The 23,129-nt window shown below is 40.6% G+C and overlaps 1 protein-coding gene across 9 annotated transcripts in view; it reads left to right on the top strand.

The window, feature by feature from the left end:
- The first annotated feature begins 325 nt into the window (after window positions 1-325).
- The window catches only part of cald1a (caldesmon 1a), a 46,663-nt gene continuing 23,859 nt past the window's right edge, over window positions 326-23,129 (top strand). For 2 of the 9 annotated variants that reach the window (XR_003296841.1, XM_026326426.2), the window contains exons 1-2: window positions 328-498; window positions 21,721-21,806. Coding sequence is in view for 7 of the 9 variants with exons in the window: in XM_026326426.2 (XP_026182211.1) it covers window positions 21,730-21,806 (77 nt within the window). In the remaining 2 variants the exon portion in view is untranslated. Of the gene's footprint in view, window positions 499-19,184; window positions 19,341-20,636; window positions 20,782-21,720; window positions 21,807-23,129 lie in introns of those variants that run through there. The other 7 variants (XM_026326428.1, XR_003296842.1, XM_026326429.1 and 4 more) reach the window with 7 other exon arrangements.

Below are 23,129 nucleotides of genomic sequence, written 5' to 3'. Positions count from 1 at the left end.
TGCCTATAGACAATGTGACAGTGATTTATCATCATCAGTAGCCTTTTAAAAAAGTGCAATTGAATGTCATTTACAGTAGAACAGAATGATAATGGTGATGGTGGTTACCTGAGGTCAGTGTTGCCTCTTTTATTATCACATCACTGTTAATATGAAAAGCTTTTCAGACCTAACCTTGCCGGTCAGTCTGATCGCTTTGTTTGTCTGACTCCTTAAGGAAAACGAGTCGCTTCAGCCATTGGGAGTGTTGTCACATATTTCTTTTGTCACGCTGGAGTTTTTGGAAAAGCTTTGGGAGTGCAGTCTGAGCAGTAGTGTGGAGTTGGTGGAGAAGACTGGAGCAGACTGCGGCCGGCTCAGTCTTAAAGGGAGGGGCTTGAACGGATATTCGGTTTGGTTTTATCAGTGGACGTAGTGGAGGACCAACTGCAGACCGGCTCCCTCTCCTCCTGTCTCACTCGACTCAACAGCTCTACTTTGTCCCGTTCAGATCCACAGGTAAGCGCAAAAACTTTGAACTGTCTGCAGCCTGAGCCCTCAGAGCTTTATAGACGTGCTTAGCCAGACACAGATGTTTCAGTGAGGAACAAAAAGTCATATTAGACGACGAGAGACCACATTGTGTGTGTGCAGTGTGCTGCAGCTGCAGGGACGCTTCACACAGTGTTGGCCGTAAACCGCTCCCTCTTTGTGCGCTTATGATGCCTCCAGTGAACTGCGGGCAAAACAAACTCATGATTGCTGACAGACTTTTCCAGGGCCGAGCACCGCATGTTCACATGTAGACTAAATGTGTCGCTCAGCGCGGGGCTACACAAAGAAAAGCGGTGTGTCGGCTCCTTCGATGGGACGTACCGCTTCAGATTTTTATGAACAAAGTATGAAGGGGCGGGGGCGCCTGCAAACCCCGGACAGCCGAGTTTCTGGGCCCCACGACACGAACTACAGAATAAAACAACTTTTTACCGCTGGAACACAAAGTTGATATATACATTGTTAGTTGCTAATATCTTACTCGTTTTAACAGCCTTAAGCAAAACCGTCTTATTGACCCTGTAACTTCATAATGTAGATAAACGTTTGACAATGTAATGTGGTAGTGCACTAAGTTGGTTATATGCAAGGAGCCCTTGTAGCAACCAGCACACATCACATGGCCCCTCACAGATCAAATTGGACCATGAGATCATGCTGGGATACAGAAGGCAATTGTCCTTTGGTGTATGAACCTCAAACACATCCAGCATCTCCTGCAGACAAAGCCACAGGGCAGCCTCACTCCTGGAGGATTCCACCTCTCATCGTTGCAAGGTATCGCATTCTTTGAAATCCCACTACCCCCGAGGCAAAAGGCTCTCTTCAACTCTCATTGTACTTGAGTTGGACAGCAAGTCTTTTGATCTTGGCTTTATTACATAGTAGTATCTATGAAATGGAAGCATGGAAAATAGAAGAGGGTGGAGGGAACTGTAGGTTCTTCTTCTTCTTTTTTTTTTTTTTTTAATGGTTTCGGGCCAAAGGCAGCACAGTAATTGTCCATAAAACTGTGTCTGATAATAATAATAATGCCCTCCACTCCTTATAAGGTGCAGGCCCAACCTGGTGACAGATGATCAGAAAAGCCTCTGGAATGCAACACATAGCAGTCGTCTAATACAGTGGTTTCTAACATCTGTCTGATGTCCCCTCACACCCCTGTCAGATGAACTAAGTCTCCAGTCATTAACACCGACATCATCATGTTTCAGATATATATTGATTGGAATCATTAAAGTGGATGATGTGTAACATAGTTTATTCTATAAAAGTGAATTTAGCCACAGCAGTTTGTTGTCACAGTTGAACAGTCAATGTTTAGGTGTTTGTTTGTGTTCGTACCACTAACAAGTAGCTGAACACATTTTTGCAGCACATGTAGCTATCTGAACTATTCCTCATTTGTTTAACCTAACTTTCAACAGTTTATCTGTTACTCATTACTCTTTTTCAACAACACGTCTGTTACATTTAGCTATTTCTACCTCTGTTGAGAAGTTGGAAAATAACTGCACACAGCTATTTCATGGCACATAGTAAAATATAGGCTTTATGTTAAACTGCATGTAGTGCATTGCAGTGTTCTTACAAAGGGATTTTAGAATTGACAAGTATAATATGGGTGCAGAGGAATCTGGAGGTAATTGCACAGAGTGATAACAGGGGTTTGGCAGTGTGGATCGAGAGCCAGGGCCAGGGTTAGGGCTGGGTGGACAGGATGTAGGGAACACTGCCATGCATTTCCGGAGTCTGGCTCTGGATTTCACCGTGCTATGAAAGTTTCTAGTTACTGTATGCTGGCTCCCTCTCCTTCTCCTTCTCCATCCCACCTCTTTGACCATGTAATGCTATGTGTTTACATGCATCCAATATATATGAGTGCTTGTTATAGTTTGATCCAAAAACTAAATCAAGCTGCAAAGCAAGAATCCAGAATTTCCTCGCAAGGCAATATTTTCTTACCACCACTGAGCTAATGCAGCCAACCAAGTGGCAAACTGTATTTGAATAGAGTGGAAAACTGGCAAATACAAATTTCTAACACACATGATTCGGCCATTGTAAACCTTTTTTAAATAAATGTTTACCTATACTGTGTTCAGGGTAGAGGTTTTCCAAATGTGGTTCAGTTTCCAGCAATTGCATGTAGACACATCAGTCCAAACATACATTGTTTCTGCACAGCAGGTGCCAGGGGTATTTTTGTTGATTTTTTTTCTAATAATAGACCAGTTGAACTATGTCAAGCATATTTCCTGTGCTTTAGACGTTTTGCCCTTTGGCTTAATTATATACAAAGTGTTTTTTTTTTTAAGAATAATAATTCAAATAGAGATCCAGGTTCTCTATATCTGCAGAACCACTAGTGAAGTTAGTATTTTATCAGTGGCGTTCTTGTCATCAGTGTCCACCACTTACTTACTACTGCAATAAAGTTAGCTTGGGTTTTAGGTTTGTGTCTCCTGGACAACAGCAGGAGTAGGACAGGGTTCAGCTCATTTGATGTGATTGCGATTGACGTACAGCCAGCGCTCATGGGACTCCAGCCCTGGACTCCAGCCTCACAGCGTACTCGTTTTGTTCCCCCTCTCTTTTGAATTCAGTAACATGTAATTTGAATGCGCTGCCTAAAGAACCGCACACTAAGTTGTATAATATGGTGAGCTTGGACAGAGTGACAGATCTCGGGTTGGACAAGAATTCTTAACTCTTTCACAGAGTAACGACAGTTGAGTGGTACGCAAAAACTGGCAGTGGTGCTTAATTTCTTGTGAAGTCACATGAAGGCATGAAACCTTAGATGGTGTTTATTTGGATCTTGAAATTATGCTGTATGAGATTTACAGATGTGTGTGATATGTTAACTTGAAATTCCTGTTATTTTCCATTTTAAGAGGAAAAGCCTCCCATGCAATGAAATTTTCCTCTGTGTAATTTAGCTTTATATTCTGTTTGTTGTTCCTCATTAAACAGCTAAGCTGACATAGAACAGTTCTGTAGGGGAATATCCATGCTGCTCTTGGACGTTTGGGCGTTTGTTCGCTGCACAATTAGACTCTGGTTGTCTCTTGGGTGATGTAGAATGCTTGCTCTTTTTGTTTTCCTCTCTTGCAGTTGACCTGTACTCTGGCCTATAATGGATTCACCACAAAATTAAGTCTTATTTAATTGAACGACATGTACATAACTGTTTTAAAGCCCCAGTTTCAAATTATTGTACCCGCGTAGAGAATTTCACAGTGATCCCTCCTCATAGGATGTGCATTTTTACTTCCTTACTTTCCTAACTGTTTCCCAAACTTTGATTCTCCTGACTGAGGCAGTCATGTGGGCATGAAAGACCTGTGTTTGAATTCCTCTGGGCTTTAGTCACACTCTGATGAAGAGGGTTTGTTAGATCAGCCTCTCACTCGTGTCGTTTGCTGACTTTAAAGTGCTATCAGTCAAGGCCAGATTGCCTAATAGGCAGCATGCCATGTCGGCGTTGGTAATTGGCATATTGGTTCACCATCTGCTAGTTGCCAGATGCCAAGCTCCGCCAGAAGTTTTTTTTAGCTATAAAACACTATTGTATTCCTTTCCCCTTAACTCAGTCTTTTTAGTGCGTGATGATTTAATTCTTGAGGCAGCCTTGCTTCATATCTTAAAAGGTAAAACCTCCTCTCTTCCTCACGTGGGCTGCATTTCATGGGTTTTTTTGTGGATGATTGATTGTGTGAGAGTGAGGTCAGTGCTCCTAAGCAGCCCTTCTGATGTCATCCTACAAAGATGCATGTTCTCCCTTCATTCCCCAAAGCGGGTTATTCGGAGAAGCATACAACAGTGTCGAGAGGGACATTTAGCCTTTGCGCTTCTTCTCATCTGATAAAACAAGCACAGGAAATGTCTCTGTTAGCTGATTGGCCTCGTGTTTTCCTCTAACCGTCCTCCCACTGGGACCTCAGACGTGCACAGCGTATCCCTGTGGCAGAGAAACCACCTTACTTGTCTCTCTCTTAGCAGCTGCACGTACTTTCCTTTAACACCAGTCGTTTCTACTTCATTGCTTCTCCCCCCCAAAAAGAAATGACTGTGGTTGTTCTCACTTTACCCTACTCCTCTTCGCCAGCTTTCCACTCTTCCCCCTCTGTCCTCTCTTCACCTTCTCTCTCCTCCCCCTCCTCCTCCTCCTCCTCTGCTCAGCCTCTTGTCTTCCTCTCATGGAGTCCCAAATCTAAACAAACAGGGCTAATCAAGAGCCTGTCAAATCACCTTTTGAAAGTCCTAGATTTTAGGGTAACGGGGCATTAAGGGAACATGGAGGTAAAAGGTGATGTGAATCCCAGTGGCATGTGTGAAAAATACTATTGAGTGTAAACACATGAGCAGTGAAGTCATGTGTTTACACGGTCAGCAAGGTTAACCGCTCTGTGACTCGCACGGGGGAAAAGAGACAAGGGCAATGTGTGGGTCAGCTATAGGCCTGTTGGATTTATGCTATGTGGCTTGTAGAGGTGCTGTGCGGCTGTGTGTGTTGAAGTGTGTATGACAAATGCGACGGACAGCTTGGAGAGTCCACGCTGGATGCTTGCCATCAGTGAGAACTGGCGAGCACAATATCAGGCTTGTGTGCAGTAATGATGGAAGTGAGAAATTAGCTCATACACATAAAACAATCACTGTGTCCTTACATGGGTATTCACATGAGTCAAACCTCTACTATAATTCTGTTTGGAAGAGCTTCAAAGTTGGGAGTAATTGTTTTTTTTATTCCAAACCAGTTCTCACTATTTGAACATTTATTTCAAGTGTAAATCTAAGGAGAATACAAAGCTGTCAGCTTATTTTTTATATTCAGGGCAACAGTAGTTGTTGTTGCTTGGTGTTGAGTTCTTTGTAAACTCTTTGTAAACCAAAATATTATCTTATTCAACTTCTTTAATATACTACAATAATAGATTTAGCATTATTTTTCTGGCCACCCGACAAAGGTGAGTCACATATTTACTCTTTGTTGCTCTGTTTTGCTCTCCACCACCTCCAGCTCCTGAAAGACACATTCAGCTTTTCAGTGATTAAATGCACCACTGGGTTTACTAGCTGGTTGCTAACAAATATCCAACATTTAATGTTGGGCAAGTAGCGTTGTGTGTACTGATGTGTCTCAGATGACCATTAATCCAGTTATTGGATTCATTGTTAAGTGAAAAATATTGATTAGAACTGCTTAATTGAATCATCACTCATTTAAGGAAGTAATGAGTCAATTTCAGCACAAAATATAATTTTGGCAATTTGTAATGTTTCTGGATCCTCTTTGTCTGAGATCTGAGGTCCAGCTGGTCATGTGTTTTATAGTAAGAGTTGTAAATGGTCAGCATGGATCGCTCCCTCCTGAGTAAGCCAGTCAGGCAGCAGCTCAGTCTGAGGTTTGTGCTGTGGCTACAGTTGGGAGCAGAGGTAATTGTTTAAGAGTGCATTTATAGAGTGTACTCTTTGTGCCTCCTAATCAGAAGCATGCTCAGGCATTTACATATGAGCCTCAGAGGGTTGCTCAGGAATGTATTACAAGCAATGCGAGAGGACGGGAGAGTAAGAAAAGCGTCTGTACTGGGCCACTACACTCATGCCTTTTCTTTTCACTTCACATGTCACTGCCCTGTTGGGAAGGGGTAAGAGAAGTTGGGGGGTGAAAGTGATTAAGGCTGAAGATCAAAAGCACAGAATAGCAGATGCAAGGTCATCCCTCCCTCAGCACTAGGAACAAGTATGTTTATGCACAGTTTCTACATTCTCTTCATGTGTCTTTTAGACATGGATATCAACGATTTCTCAAAAAAATTGAAATCTAACGCTTTCATCTATCCACCTACTGGAAGCCTTTATGGATTAGGGCTGTTTTCTGTGGATTCATTTCAGTATGCATTAGGTAATTTGTCAGTTTTTCTCTCTGTACTCTAACTTAGGTCTGGCAAGGGGACAAGGAGAACAAAAATATGGCCTCAGAAAACCATTTTAATCAGACAGTGCTCCACAGGGACAGGGGCTGGCATAGGATAACTCTTTACTTCATCAGAGCTCTGCCAGTGGTGATTGGGAGAAACACTCAGTCAGGTTTTTATTGAATAACCCCAGCTCTGTACTGGAGGGGCTTTACTGTAATAGAGCAGCTCTATGGCTGCTGAGGTGACAGCCAAATGGTACTTATTATACTAAGGGCTGATTCATACTATATGCTCTACTGCAGTTTAACCTTGTTAGAGTCTTATGCTTTGGCTTTAATGTTGAACTCCAGTCCTACTTTTTATGACTGAGATACATATGCATACAATTGTCATCTGATCAGACAGCAGAGTTCACAAATTTTCCACACAAAGAAAAAAAGCACATGAATGCTGTTATTTAATAGACGGTAATTCATTTCATTCTTCTTTCAATTTAAAAGGTAATATCTGCTTCAACTATGTGTGTGCTCACTAGTTTAGATCAAAGCTTCATTGGAGACACATGGTAGCGCCTCAACAGAAGCAGAACAAGCCCTGAGATAGTATGCTATTCAGGAATAATAGCTGTCGTTTCTCCTCCTTATTTACCCAGTACACAGCTCTCCGCACAAATTGAACATGACATCTAATGGAGTGTGAGGGTGGATTAATTACCCTCACATTTAGACTAATGGCTCCTTCTCTTTTGATTAATGGAGACACACATCACACGGATTAGAGCACAGCTAAAACATATTAAGAGTTTTATGCTAAAATAAGATATTTGGGAAAGACTTCATAAAGCGATTAGTTCGTAAATAGATTAGTCAATTGTAGCACCGAGCAGTCTGCGTATTTCACGTAGCAATCCCAAATATTTGCCAATTCCAGCATCTCATTTAATAGCAAGTTAAACATGTTTTGGTTGTGGGCTGTTGGATGGATAAAACAAGCAGTTTAACAAAGTCAGTTTAGGCAATGGGGAAGTTGCGATGGGCATTTCTTCCTTTTGCATTTCATAGACAGAGTAATCAAGAAAATTGATACTAAAAACAGTGATGCAAGTATTCCAGAATGATGTGGCTAAACTAATAATGTCTTCTTGGACCTAGTACTGTTTCTGATATTTAGGCAGCGAAAGGGAAACTTACTATTATAGCTTACATTGTAACTATAAATTCTTCATGTTGGTGGCACCTACCATACATTTTTGTGACTTCTAGTAATGTGCATAATCTAGTAGTGTACTGGTAATCTAGTACTGTAGTTTCTTCTTACTTAACAGCAAACACACACTGATACCAGTATATCTATTTTAAGCTAATATCAGCTGTTACATTGACCTGGATGGATGGACATGCTGGTATGTTAATTTTTAGGATATTGTTATATTAGCATTTTGTTTCCTGCCTTCACTTAGTTTTATTTATGGGAGCGCAAATGATTCAGGATGATTAGCGATGCACCATTAGGTCAGATGCTGAAGAAGGTACAAATACAGTAGAGTGCATACAGTAGGATCTAGCTGGCCTCATTAAACCTGCCTTAATGAAAAACAAAACACCCAGACGCCCCTCTAGAACAATGGGTTCTTGTTATTAAACAGTTTGTGTCTCATGTATGACGGAGTCTGGCTTGTGTCCTGGCAGTTTTTTTTTTTTTTTTTTTTTTTTTTCCTGAGACTCAGTGTGCCTTAATGAAGCCCTGAGCCTCTCAGTGCCACTCACTACTGTGACACCCACCTGGGAGACCACCTTGGAAAATGGGCCCCTATTAGTTCAGGTTAAACTTAATGACCAGTAATGGTATACCAGCCAAGACAAACTGTGTAAAAAGGGCTCTGGGCAGGCCGAAATGAAATACCAGTCACTCAAGCTCTGAAAATAAACACAAGCTGGGTGGTAGGTGTGGGTGAATTTGTACGTATGTGTATATGGGTTTAGACATGCATCACTGTGTTTGAAAGCAGAACTGGCCCAGGTGGAGGAGACAAGTTTTGAGCAAGAGGAGATGGGCGAACCTCCCCATGGACAGATTAATGCCAGAAGGGGCGGCTGTGGTTTTGGATTTATTCCCATTTAGCGCTGCTGCTTTGTGAACCAAATCTCATTTCCAGTTTTGCCATAAGCTAAAAAAAAGCTTGTAGCAACCTCAAAAGAGCAACCAGAGAAGCCTCCTAAGAGTACTGCTCAATTATTTACAATTTCATGGCTGTCTGAGATATGTGTTATTCTAATACATTTAAGAATTAGGAGGCCTTAATAGTGCACATATATGAACCTCATAAGCTGGATTTTATCCTCAATTTTGTGGTAAATGCCACATCATGCTAATGGCATTCAATGATGATTGCGTCTTCTAAGGTCTTAATAGTCTGTGGTCTGGAATTAGTATAGGCATCAAAAATAAGAAACTCAGGCATTTAAAATGGCATGATATCAATCAGCCACTGAAGAAAATTACTTTTAGTTCCCTGGGAGAAGGAGCTGCAGAGTTTCCAGGCCTGCAAAATGTAGACAGAGAAACATAGTGTAATCTACAGTGAAAGAGACAAAGACAGAGGAAGAGAGAGAGCTTTGTTATGTCTCATGAAGCTCTAGGGTTTCCTAGAATTTCTGGCAATGAATCCAAAAGTCACATAACCACAGAAAGAGGGAAGGAATAGAGACAGATGTGGGGGAACTCTCCTGAAGGACAGAGTTCAAGGCTGACAATGGCTACCCATGAAAACTGCCAGCATAAAGAAATCTAGTGTTTGCACTAGTGATCAGTTTTGGCTCTTGATGGACAAGAAACAGTGAACACAATACAAACACACCTGCACTGAGCACAGAGTATGAGGTGGCATAGATTACCTGCAGATTAAAGAGCCTGGCATGGGCCTCTCACCTCGAGGCAGATTAGGGGGGGCAGAAGATGTGTACCTGTCTAAACTGGCTGTCAGCCACACTAATAATAATACCTAACATAGCCGTGCATGAAAATGAGATCTGGTAGAGCCGGTGAACTTTAGCCTTGCAGAGCCCTGAAAGGATATGAGGTATGATGAGATTGGAATGTATTTTTTGGACTGAGAGGTGAGCTCTCTGTCACTTAGGGAACATGCATCTGCCAATTCAAAGGCAATGCTAATGCTTTAATAGCTTAAAATTTGATACTACAAACCACTGAACGATAAAAAAATGTCACATTTTCCATGATATGAACGAAAGAGCTCTATATTTCTGGTTCCTGGCATCATACCTGTCAACCAGTGCAGATGCACTGGGATTAGGACTGATTTAACCTGCTGAATTTTCCGCTGACTTCTGCAGTCCTCTGTCATGCTCCGACTTTTTCTATTACAGTCCTTTTTCCTGTACCCCTTTCCCTCCATGTGCAATTTGCCACAGTTTGTACTTCATACGTGTTGAAAATTCATTAATTTCAGTATAGAAATCAATTCCTTAGAAATACCTTAAAGCAAATTTGTGACAGTGCATTACCAGTATCTGCTGGATTTGAAGGGTGGTAGATTAATGTTAATTTGAAAAAAGCAATAACAAAAAGTCTCAGATTACTGGAATGCAAACAGTCTGTTTTCCAAGTGGTTTATGAGATGGGCGTTTCTTATGTTTGTTAGGTCTTAAAAGTGCACTTCTGTATTTTTATATAGGTGGTGCATGAAATGTGTAAAGTGAAAGTTCATGCTCAGTGACAAACCCACAGAAAATGATCATTTGTCTGCAGTTCCCCTTAACTCTAGATGCAAATCCATATAAGTAAGCATTGCTGCTGAACATTCCACAGAGTACCTTTAAGGTAGTCTAACAGTGACAGGCAATGTGATTTAAACCTGTTGATTGCCTCTCATCTTTAAAAAGCCAATTATCTTCTTTCTGGCAGTGTCATAACCGCTGAAGTGCATTTATCAAATGTGTCCTGCTTAGAGATCTTTTAGTTTCCACACCTGGCTGAGGAGTCCCAGCACGTCCACCATTAAAACCTTGGAACTACGTCAATTCACTGAGAGCATGTCAAGGGCCACATCAATACCCAGAGAGAGAGAGAGAAAAGAGAGGATTAAAACAAAAAAATCTCTGTTATCATTCCTTTTTTTTTTTGGCCGTGTATATGCAGCATGGGTCTTGTCTGTGCATTTCCAGAAGAAACCCTCAGATTTCTCTCAGTAACACTGAACTGAAAGCACAGTCGGGGGATCACGCCACCCTCATCACATCCACTGTGAGTAATAGACCCTCTCAGTCAGGCCATCTTGTTCAGCCGACATGCCGCTTCTTAATCTCCTCCTATCTCGCTCCAGGAATGCAGCCCTTTATTTTGAAAAATACCTTGTCATGTAATACCCTTGAAAAGCCTGGCAGCACGCTTCAAAAAATTGGCATTCCACCACATGATTTACTGACTTGTGTGTTAAAACAAGGCAAGAAAGATAAAGATTTGACATTTTGGAGAGATTTAAATAAACATGTGCTCCAGGAAAGTGGTTTTCTTTTTGCTTTCCAGGTCGGGCTGCGATGCATGCGCAAAAAAGGCCAACCTAAGTTTGCACTCAGTTGTCAGGTTTTCAACAGGCTCTTGGTCTGTGGGGGTATTGCATCATGCTTTTTAGCCTGTATGTTTCCATGTACGATATGATAGGACAACATCCTCTGTTAGTGTGGTTTGAGTCAAACCACATAAATCACTCCGCCGTTTACATTGGTTTTCTCTCCTTTCACCAAAAAGGTAATGTCTCTAGGGCCACAGAGGGTCACACATCCTCCAGCACGGAAACGCGGCTTTTATAGGGAACATGTCACACACGTTTAGCAATCACAAGCAACCTCTCAAGCTTTATAAGAAGTACACTGGTATGGTCCACTTAATGTTTGCAGTGTGTCATGTTATTGCGAATCTACCAAAGGCCATGGGCCGCTGTGAATCATGCTAATCACATTTATCTTTAGCTTTTAATCATTGAACTTTGGTGCAGATCCCAAGTGATTTACACATATTGAAAATAGCAAAAGTTCAGGACCTTGCCTGAGGCCCTTTCAGACAGACATGCTGGTGATTGAAACTGTGACCTTTCACTCATTGGTTATAAGCAGAAAACCTTTGCTCACAGATTGAAAGAAAGCAAAGTTTTTAAGATTTCATCCTGTTTTTATCCTGTCAGCTGAATGAACTGTTCTCTAGCTGCAGTGTAGGCAGTAGCAGTGCTTAGACTAAAACCCACTATATATCCCTGGTCAGCTCACTAGTAGCAGATTAATGTCCTGTTGAGGAGACACAGACTCCTGCCCGAGCCTCATTTACTCTGACAGAAGGCAGGTGTCAAGACGAGCTGTCCTGAAGGAATGAGAGGAGGCTGCTTTTCCCCCGGGAAATGGACAAAAGAGAAAGATGAGAAAGGTATTTATGGCAAGGCACATGTTCAGAAAAAGCATTTATTTTACTCAAAATGAAAGAAAAACTATTTCAACAAGTTCTATTTTTATTAAATGAGGCCGATTAGGACATATCGCACCAGAATGATCTTATATTGTTTTTCATTTAGAAACACAGTTTTAGGTTTAACTGACTTGCTAAGATGGCCTTTTTCAGTGCATTGAGCTTGCTGTTATCTCTTTTATCTTTGGTTTCATTCAGCAGCTGTCTGTCATTACTTATTTACAATCCTGTTTAAGAGAGATAAAAGATGTCACAGTGCGCCCCAAGGTAGTAAGGCACTCGACGATGTCCTTGAGTATTTATCTAAACTCTGCATTGTTTTGACAGAAAACCAACGCGAGAAATATGCATCTATTTATTCATTTTGTCCAGTCTTGTTTGATACTGTTATGGTCTAGTTTTAGTACAGTCTTGCTCCCGCTTTTATGTATGTTCTGAAATCACATTTACTGACAAAGATGAAGGCCTGACTGTAATGTCCTGGTGGAATTATGCAACAGGCTGTTAGTATCACATGTCAGGTGCAGAGGTGCATATTTATTGAGATTATTTGACATTCTGGACATTTGCAGCAGAATATCTGATGTAGTTTTTTTTTTTTTTTTTTTTTTTTTTAAACAAAGTGCTTTCCTAAGAGAACAGCAGTGCTGAAAACTAAAACTGCCTGGGTCCTGAACAAACATAAGGAAAAAAGAGCTGAAATGGCTTATTTATTTTAAATTCTCAGCCCAATCAATAATATCATGATTTTAGTGGAACTCTGTGGCAATCATGAGAAACAAGCTTCTAACAGGATATTTCAGATCAAGCCCCATTCAGACGGGATTAACACTGCAGGTGTTTAAAAGAACAACAGTACCTAATACATATACCTGTACAGTGTACTTCACAGTACATCACAGCACATTAATGAGTTTATGGGGTCTTGCTTTTCCAATGGCTTTAATTTTTTTTGTGATATTGGTTCCCATATAGACTAATATGTTGGTGTTAATGTGTTTCCATGATCTGTTTTGCTTTTTGTTTTATATGTGTATGTAGATTGTGTCAGATGGATGGACCAAACTAGCTGTTTCCTCTCTGCCAAGCTAAACGTCTGCTGACTGTAGCTTCGTATTTAAGGTACCAGGCATGAAAGTAGTCAATCCTATCATCTCTCTTGGCAAGAAAGTGAATTTAAAATATGAAATTGTGTCTCTAAGATTGAGTACAAAGGTTCAGTGACTTGTTCAGCTCGACAGCTTTGTGAAAACAATAGCACAACTTCCTTTATTTATTGCTTTGTTTTGTGCTGACTGCAAAGTTTTTTTCATCTTCCAGAAGTTTTCGTCCACTGCTGGCAGTTCACGCACATTCCAAAATAATCCGAGATCATTTGATAGGTTTCTTGCGAAATGACACTCCCGCATAGACTTTTTTTTTTTTTTTTTTTTTTTTCCAGTGCAGCAGTGGCAGGAAAATGTCAGTGCCGCTCCATATATTGAAGGGGGCCAGATAAACAAACCGTTTCTAACTTAAGCAGAGGACTGTGGCGTTTGAGACAGCTGCTTTTTCACCAGAAGGAATGTTCCCTACCAGGGGGCTCCGATACAAAGTGCGCTGCTGAGACTCCGGTATAGAGCTCATATGTGAAAGTGAAGAAAGCTTTTGTGTGTGTTTAGAAACGAAATGTCAGCACAGCGAAAGGATCGGTGTGCCTCTCTTTCATGACTCCTGAGTCGTGCAGGTGGTCATGTTTGTGTGTGTGCGTGACCGACGGTGTTCACTGAGGTGTCGCTGCAGGTCCAACAGCACCATCCTTCATGCTGTTTTGAGAGAGAGCCAACTCTGTGGCCACTGTGTAGTGAGTGTGAGAGCTCTATCTTGCTGTGCACGCAGCATGCAAGAAAACCTCCCCCCCCCCCCTTTTTTTTTTTTTCTTTTTCCCAGTTTGGTTACGGGAAAAGGCAGCATTTTTTCTTTCCATATTTGGTCATATGGAGCACCGCCAGTCAGCAGTAGCCTTTTGATGCTGTGCAAACATCCCTATTTTGTGTGGGATTTGTACTTTTTGGATTGCTTTTTCTCCAATTCTGTCTGATTGTGGGTGCATCGTTTAAAAGTGCACTTTTAAAAGGTACACAAGCCTCTTAAAAGTCAAAGGCTTGAGAGGAATTGGGTTGACTGCTGCTTTAAAAGAAGTTGTATTTTTAAATTATTATTTATGATCAGGACTGCAAAAATCCGACTCCTAATGTAAAATGTCAGTCTCCAACATTTAAAGGCAGGATAGTGTTTATAGCATTCATCTTGTTCAGCCAACTGTTACATCCACTGCTCTCAGGCAGTTATTTCATTTGGTAAATTGGATCAGCAGCTGACGAATGAGAATTTACGATCTCATTTCAGTGGTTAAAACTTTAAAGAGCTTCGAGGAAGATTTTGAAATCTGCTGAAGCTGGATTTAGTTCAGGCAAAGATGAAATGTTTGCTGTTTAAATTGAACATCAGCCTGTCAGAAAACTCCGTTGATTGATGTGGCATGTTGGAGCAATGTTTTCGTTGCAGTTTGAGTGTGACTTAGCTTCAGGCATGAGGTTTAAGGACACATAAACACATCATCAGCCTCAGGAGGGAATGCTAGCTGGTGAGCTCAGGTGTTTTCAGCTGTCTCTCCACAGAAGAGAACAAGTCATAATACATTCAGATCCAATGCAGCCTGAAGGTGTGATGAACAGTACGCAACTCCTATCCACGTGTGGGATGCAGAGATGAGGAAATATTAAAAGAACAGTGAGTCATAGTCTAAATAAATGGCAAATAGCAGCGTTCTTAAGGTTTTTAAGGGAGGTTATCGCGCTGACAGTGAAAAAGAAAACACAGGATTCAAGAATGCTACAAAGACAGCAATTTGTTTTTATCAGAGCAATACAAGTTTAGAAAGTATCGAGCTACAGCTTCCTTTCCAAAAGGGATTTGTCAGTCTGAAAGATAAATTAAACAAATGCTGTTTATTATTATGAGTGTCTTACAACATGCTGCTTGAGAAAGTAAGACGTCGTCGTCAGGCTTATGAGTTGCACAGTACTATAGAGGATAATTCCAGTTGGGGAGGTTTCTAATGGCTTTGATAAGTAATCACTAAAAGCTGGGAAAATGGAGACATCACTATAACAAAGGGCAAGAAACACAAGCAGTAAAATGACCAGACTGGCTGTAAACGAGTCAAGAGCAAAGCCATACTATCTAACCTACCATATTTGGAGGTAAAACCAAAAGTACAGCCAATATGTTGCTATAATGTGCCAATATTTATGTTTGTTTTCACTTTTAAATAATTTTAGCTAAGATTAGGGGTTTGTTTGCTCTGTTATCTCCTTTGTAATGACGTTGCATTCCCAGATCTGCGTTTAGCTTGATGAGCGCAATCTTATTCCGATAATGATTGCTGTTAACGAGTCCTACAGGAACATCAAGTTTTTTTTACTAGCATTTTAACTGTTTTGGTTTGTCTACAAGAGAGTTTTACATTTGTGTTTTTGTTCCAGCATTACAGTGGGAGCGGCTCCATTTAAAAAAAAAAAAAAAAAAAGCCTTGCAGAGTTAGTTTTTATGTTCAACTTGTAGAAAAGAGGTTTTTTCTCCTGAACGTTGTTGCTTAATCCCAAGAACCCTGTAAGATATAATGCATCTCATGGGTTTGATTAATATTTTTCATTTGTGTGTGTGAACAGATCACCTCAGTCAGTCTGCCTCTGTGTGTATGAATCACAGGGCACAGAGTGGTGTGAACCATTGTCTGGGAATGTAGGAATCTCCTTTTTTTTTTTCCACCAAATGGAAACGTAACATCTTTAACCTAAAGGTCTTTTTCCTGCACCAATGAAATTTCCTCTTACTGATAGTCTTTTATCCAACAGCCAGTGTTAGCGCTGAGAAGACAGTGGGCTGATTTGAGGGAAGACATTGTGTGATTGCTTTATCTCATGTCACTTATGACAATACATCTGAGGTATTCAGATTCCAGAGTCTATTTCTTGCCCTAGCCCTCAAAAACATTGGCATATTATCCAGATGCTTTTTACTCACCACAGTGGCATTAGCTTCTCAGGTTTGCCTATGAATACCGTCTGCTCATGCTCGGTGAAATTTTTCCTCACTGGAGCTGAAGCCACACTTTCAAAAATTTGTTTTGGAGGAGGTAGAGTGTGAGCGGAAAGCAGATGGTATTGCGATTGAGCTGAGCTCTGATGCAGTTGGCCACATATGCTGTCTAGAATATATAGTCGCAGCTGAAGACCTCGGCTTTGACAGCAGAGGCTATTGTGGTTGATATTCACACTGTGGCATGCAGATGCAGATGAATACAGAAAGAAGCTTGGCTGCTATGGGCATGGGTAAATCCTCTAAAATATAAACCAAGCACTGAGGTTAATTCAACCAAGCCAACCAATCCTGTGTCTCTTCATATTGTAGTTGAACACATAGTGTGCAGCTGTTGGCTGCACTGCTGTATTGTGGTCCAACAGGAAAGGAAATCAGTGAGACAAAGATGAGAGAGAGAGAGAGAGAATAAATCTGGGTGAGAGCGTGATACAACTATTTATATATATATTTAAAAAAAAAAAAACGTCAATTAACAATGTATTGCCCACTATTATTTATTTATGTTTTTTCTGTTTTTGTCAATAAGTGAATCATTACATTTTGATATTGGCTATCAGCTGTTATTTTTGTTTTATGTCAGCAGAAGAAGAGGAAATTTGTTCATGGGTTTAAAAAAATAAAAACATTAATATTCTCTCATTGTCCTCAGAGTAACTTTGGGTTTGTACACTAAAAATGTTTTGGGGGAAAAAAATCAGCCCACCAATGCCACCACTGTATCAGAAAAGCTCTGAAGGGCAGGCAGAGAGAAATTCTACATGAGAGATGGACCTGAAATAGGGACAAGCAGTGATGGGAAGAAAGAGAGAACATTTCTGGCCTTGCTATGGCAAAATCCTCCAGTGAGTTTATGAATGTTCATCCACATCCACTTCTGGGATTGTAAATGTGTGAAGGATGCTGAGGGCTGGATGTGAGAGCAGACACACAGCATAACCACAACCACAAAGCCAGCTTTCCAAACACAGCACTGTAGGTCAGGATAGATATCACACATGTACACACATTTATTGTACCATCAAACCCCACATGCTGCATTAGCAATGTTTTCACATATTTCTAGTATAACAGTTGTAAAGCATGTCATTTGCATGTTCCACCTCTGCACACATCTGCAGATACTTTCCACTCACACTACCGTAAACACACACATCTACAAATGTATATCTTGTTTTTAAATACTGTCTATCAATGATGAACACACCAACATATTTTAACCGCCCTGTCGGGCCACTCTCAGGAGACTTCTTACTCCTGCAGAAAATGTTTCGTTTACCCAAATCAAACTGTCCCCCGAGTCTCTGCCAAAACAGCTGTTAGTGTGCACTACCTACAGGCATGCAGTATCATTCTCTACTTCTCTCTTCCACTCTGTTTTACTGCATATGCTCCTATCTCTGTGATATAAATGATCATTTTTATTTTTCTATATACATTAACAATCTATTCCAGCTTAGACTGAACTAATAAACCTCTGTATATGTCTTTTACCACAAGGATTAGCGTCTCATGTACCAGAGAGTGTGTTAATCTCTTCCCCATGTAGCAGCCAGTACCACCTTAAATGAATGGTTTAAAAAATCTGTATTGCACAGAGTTTAAATAGCTTTTACTAGTGGGGCTAGTTGGCAGCAAGGTTAACTGATTGGCTCTTATATCCAGATGTAACATGATGTACGCGCATGTATGTATTTATGGTATACGTTCCTAGCCTACATCTAGGAAAATTGATTTAATTAATTAACACAGACACACACTAGATTTTGGTGAGAAACATAGGATCCAAATAAAATGAATGTTTAAGATTAGGTGACTATAAAACAGTGAGGCTTTATGGTTTTGATTTTTATCAAGCAATGAATCACAGGCATCTAGCTAGTTTGACAGACTTATGATAGATTAAAGAGAAGCAATCCTGCTGTCACAATAAAAGCCTCAAATTGTCACGATGTGGAGACAACTGTCTTTTCATCCTTTGACTAGAAGCCCTAAATTTTCAGTCTCGCTCTATATTTATAGGTGAGGACAGATGTCAAAACACCAAAATCATGCTGCTTGTTTCCTTCACAAGATATTCTGTGTTTTCTTTATGGCTTTGGTATTATTTTTACAGATGACACAGAGTCTTTCTGTGTCATCTGATCTTTTGACCTAGTTAGTGTCCTGAAATTGGCAAACAGCAGCAAATGTGGCTTGTGGCTGCTAAAAGTTTGGAAGTCTTCAAAGGGCTGATTGTAGTATCAGAATTTCAGGGGTGCTGAGATGAAATTTAGGTCTGCTTGAGGACCACTAAATAGGGTCTAAAATCACCCCTGAGTCTTCATGAGTTCTCAGACATACCAAAAATTGTAGCAGGTGGGCAAAATATTTTCTTCCATTGATACAAAGATTAGAAAAGCCAGGGTTTTTTGCAGTGCTGCTTTGACATTCCACATTACTGGAATACCTCTGTTCACCTGGACACCTGCACAGCTATGACTCCATAACTGCTGGACGCTTAACCTCTTCCCTCCTCTTCGGAGAACAGTGTGTTCCTGTGGAGACCGAGAGCAGAGCAGCATTATTTCTAGCAGAACAGTGCTTTCTTTATGTCCTCTCTTCGTAAACTCAAGCCTAATAGTAACCCACATTCGTTTTAGGGTATATGTACAGATATGCTAACTGCAGACATAAAACTAAATTTAAATTCTTATTTATCGTCACATTAAATCCCTTTGTTGAACAGCTAAAACAGTCACTGCATACTGATCCTGAAGAGGAGCCGTTTTAACTGGCATGTGAATGAGTAATTTAGAGGCTCTTTCAAGTCCCCTCTGCTAAATCGGAGGTTAAAGAGGAGCATTCCTCACATAGCTCCGTAGCCATAATGTGGAGATTAATGTGTTTGTCTAAAGGTTGCGAGGGGACAGCTGCCCTGAGAATCACACTAACAAATCTGACTAATCTGACTTCTCACTAAATGCTCAGCCATTGTTAGGAACATTTCACCACATCCAAAACTATAGATGCACTGCTGGTTCACACTTCCTCAGCCTTGCTCCCAAACTTTTCATTCTTCTTTGTGTCCCATTGTGTCCCATTGTGTTTCTGCTTTTACCTCAGGACTCTGTGAGAAGATAGAGGCATTGTAAGGCGGGGTAATTCCAGTGGCTGTCAGGATAATATCAACTTGGCTTTTAAGTCTTTTGAAGAGGCTGCCACTTAGACACTGAGTTCTGTGCCAGGGTCTCGCAGTCTCGACAGGTAGTAATTTGACTGGTAAGTGTGTCATTATAGCCACTGTAGCTTTTTGGGGCAGACAGGGGAAAGAGTAAGAGGGGAGGAGCAGACAAAAGAGTGACAAGTGAGGCTGATGAATAGAGATGAATGGAATAAATGGACATATGCAGCAAAGCAAGGAAGAGGTTTCACAGTGGACAAGTGAAGACAGGCTTGTAAAACTCAAAAGTCTGAAAATGTCACAAACTTGTGAGTCAAGGTTGCACAGGTTTATGAAATACTGTCTTTCTCTTGTTCCACCTCTGCTGGTTTTTGCAAAGTGTGGGTGGTCCCTTCAGGGATAACGGTTACATTTCTACATCTTGCCAAAGGCCTGTACTGTTGTTGTTCAACATGATGTCACGTCCCCCTATGTAGAGGCAGCACAATATGATTCAGTCTTGGATTCATTGAACAGCCCCATTCATACATTATAAATTAGTTGAAAAGCATAATTATTTCATGTTTATTTTTCATGTAAAATCGAGTATGTGTGATCATTTGCGGCGACAAATGTAATGATCCTGAAGAGTAAATGACACACCTTTAAAATGATCTATAACTCATTTTATACAAAACTGAACACTAAATGAAAACACAGTCTTCTCAGCTGCATAAATCATGAACTATTTGCAACAACGGCTCCAAATTAAAATGCTGCCGTGCTTGCCTTACTAATAACTCTGTCTCCCTTGGCGTCGCTGTATCTTGGAAAGATGTGATTAAACTGGTGATGTTTGGGGGCCTTATCAGTTTTAGTTATTGGTCTCTTTTTATCTTAATTATGATTGTATGAATATCCAAGTGCCACCCCCCACTTATATTTCACAATTAACACTAAGTATGCCTCGAAACGTAGAGAGAGGATTTTTGTGGTATTTCAAAATTTCTCCTCTCACCAGTTCTAAGTAAGAAGATGCAACGTGGAGGATTAGGGGGATCCCCTGGAGTCATGCTTTGTTTAAGGATATCTGCCTTGCAGGACATGCACATGTACTTGCATACAGATGTATATGCATAAAGAGGCCCTGTTTGACCCCTCCTGCAGATGGAAGAAAAATCAAGCAGAAAACACCCTTCTAACACACAGGAAGGGGGGCTCACTACCAGAGTCGTGTCTTAGAACAGAGTGTAGCCAAACTCTGACATGTCAGTAAACAACACAGGAAAAGTCAGCAGTGCAGCAGGGTAGGGAATGAGAGAGACATGATGGAAGGGGGAGTGAGGGGCTAAGACTGAGGGGAAATAAGGAAGGAGGTCACTGAGGGATGGAGGGAGGGACGAGTTCTAGGGAAGGGAAGGAACAGGCATTTCTTTTTTCTGTCAGCTGAGACCAGACTGAGAGACTATTACTAGAAGTTGTTGCATTGTTTCTCAGCTTGGAGAAGGCACTGGGAGAAGCTGGTATGGTGTAAAGACATTGTTTGAAGAATAGTACAAGGTATGCCCGGAACAGTTCCTCCTGTTTCTCAAGATTTGTCCTTTAACACTTTAAATCGTCTTATTTTTTTTAATCTCATGTCTTGCTTTCCTATTATGCTGTCGCACAAATTACCAAGCACTATTGACTGTACACTATAGTACTTAAATGTGATTTTATCCAATGCTGTCATTTTATTCTGCCAGCTGTCACACACCTTTGTTTTTTCCTAAGCAGCTTAGCTGTTTGCTTTGCTCCAGTGTACAGTAGATGTTGCTGGTGGTTTAGTGAGGATCTGTAGATGTACGATGGAAGGCTCAGCAGCTCCTGGGTGGTCTAAGCGCTCAGAGCACAGACAGTCACATACCCTAGCGGGGTATTTTTAGTGAGAGTCGCTCTTAACTGATTGTGCTAACATCCTGTGTTGGCTTCTCCTTTTGCTCTCTTTCTAAAGCTGCTCTTCTTATATTTGCTGCCTTATTCCTCTGGTTTCCTTCAAAGTTTATGGGCAAAGCTGTTGTCACCTAACTGAGGAGAACACAGTTAAGTGTTGTGGTGTATAGGAGGATGAATTGCAATCATTGTTCCTCACAAAAAATAATTAAAAAAATGTTGATTAAAAACATGCAGAAAATGACCATATTGATTTCTGGACATATTTACGATGAAAGATTGCTGATATCATACTGACATCAAGTTGTGTTGCTTCACAATAAAAGATGCAAGATCCCAAAATGCAGACCATAAATGTTATTAAAAGAGGATGATTTCATTGAAGTCTTAAGTGTAATAACTTTAAATCTGATATTTTGATACACCAGATATCAGAAAACTAAGGCTTTGTTTGACATTGCATTTTTTTTTGGACACTTAAATGAATGTTTCCTTTTTTTGCTGCTGTCTTCCATCCTGAACTTGATGAAATGAACATGTCTGTGTTTTTATGGTGTCATCCCACAGGGCACAATCATGGAGGAAATGGACTTTGAGCGGCGCCGGGAGCTGAGGAGGCAGAAGCGGGAGGAGATGCGCCTGGAGGCTGAACGGTAAAACTCACTGAGTTCATTGAAGTCTGAGGATCAGTACTCCAGGTTTTTCCAACTAATTCTCTTGCATAGCAGAAACTCTTTGAAAGGTCAGTCCTGCACTATAGCATTATGCAGCCCTGCAATCCAGAGTTTATTTGAGATCTTACTACTTGAAGCTAAAGCCTGTGGTATGTAATGAAGCTTTGGTTGTCAAAGCACAGTGCACCTTCTCTGATGTCCATGCCAAGTTGGAACAGGACAGAGCTATCACTAATACAGAGTCCTTCTGGTAGGTCTTTAAAAACATTGCTCAGCAAATATTGGCTTCCCCAACCCACATTTAAAGGAAAAATGGTTGATAAAAAAAATCTGATAAGCAGTGTGATGACCTTTAAGAGGGAATGTTCAATCATGCTCTCCCGCCTTCTTTCTAATTTTCTCTCTCAGATACTTCGGCCTTGTGAACTCTGTTTGATTCAGTGTAAGAAACTGAAGTTCATTTCAGCAAATTGATTGAGTGGTAACACACCAAGTGGAGTAATCAAAAACAGTAAAAAGGGGGGTTTTATTGTGAGAACTTTATACATGATTTGCCAAGGGGGCATTTTGTGAAGCTTTTTTTTTTTTTTTTTTTTTTTTTTTTTTTTTTTTAACAAACGTCTCTTCATCTGTGCTGCAGCCCTTCTAATTATGGATGATGTTGATGTCAATGCAGATACTGGCCAAGGTCACTTGCCTGTTTGATGTATCTGTGAAAAGCTTTTTGTTCGATCTCATTACTCCATCACTGATGGAAAAAACAGCTGACATAGGGCTGATCACTGTAGAATACGCAGACATTTTCCGCTGATAATTGTTTTTCTGACACAAAGAATACATGAGTAGCATTAAGCTTAGTGATGAGCAGAATAATATATTCTTGGATATCATAGAGTGGGATTATTAAAGCTTGTTCACTGAAAACAGCTGCTTGATGTAACTGGAAATTAGTTTAATGAATGCATAGTTTGTAGATTCGGATGCCCAACCAAATTTCTCACATTTTCACTGCCTTGTGGCTGTATGATGTTTGTGCCAAGCATATTTATATTCTTCATTTGCAGTTATTTACTAATTTCTTGTGCATATACACTCTAGTATTTAGTTGATTACTTTCTGCATTACCAGTCTAGAAGGGGATAGTCATGTAGTGCTCTCCTCCTGACATCTTTTAGACTTCTATGCTTTATTTCCCTAGATGCGCTCAAGTAGGTGATTGAAGGGAAGGTTAACGCCATTGTTACATTTCATGGCATAAAAACCCCATAAATCCACAGCTGCTAGAATTATTTATGCAGTTTT

This window comes from Mastacembelus armatus, chromosome 23 (assembly GCF_900324485.2).
Source record: "Mastacembelus armatus chromosome 23, fMasArm1.2, whole genome shotgun sequence".
Lineage (NCBI taxonomy): Eukaryota > Metazoa > Chordata > Actinopteri > Synbranchiformes > Mastacembelidae > Mastacembelus > Mastacembelus armatus.
The sequence above is the reverse complement of the archived record's forward strand: the minus strand, read 5'-3'. Positions and strand labels throughout refer to the sequence as shown.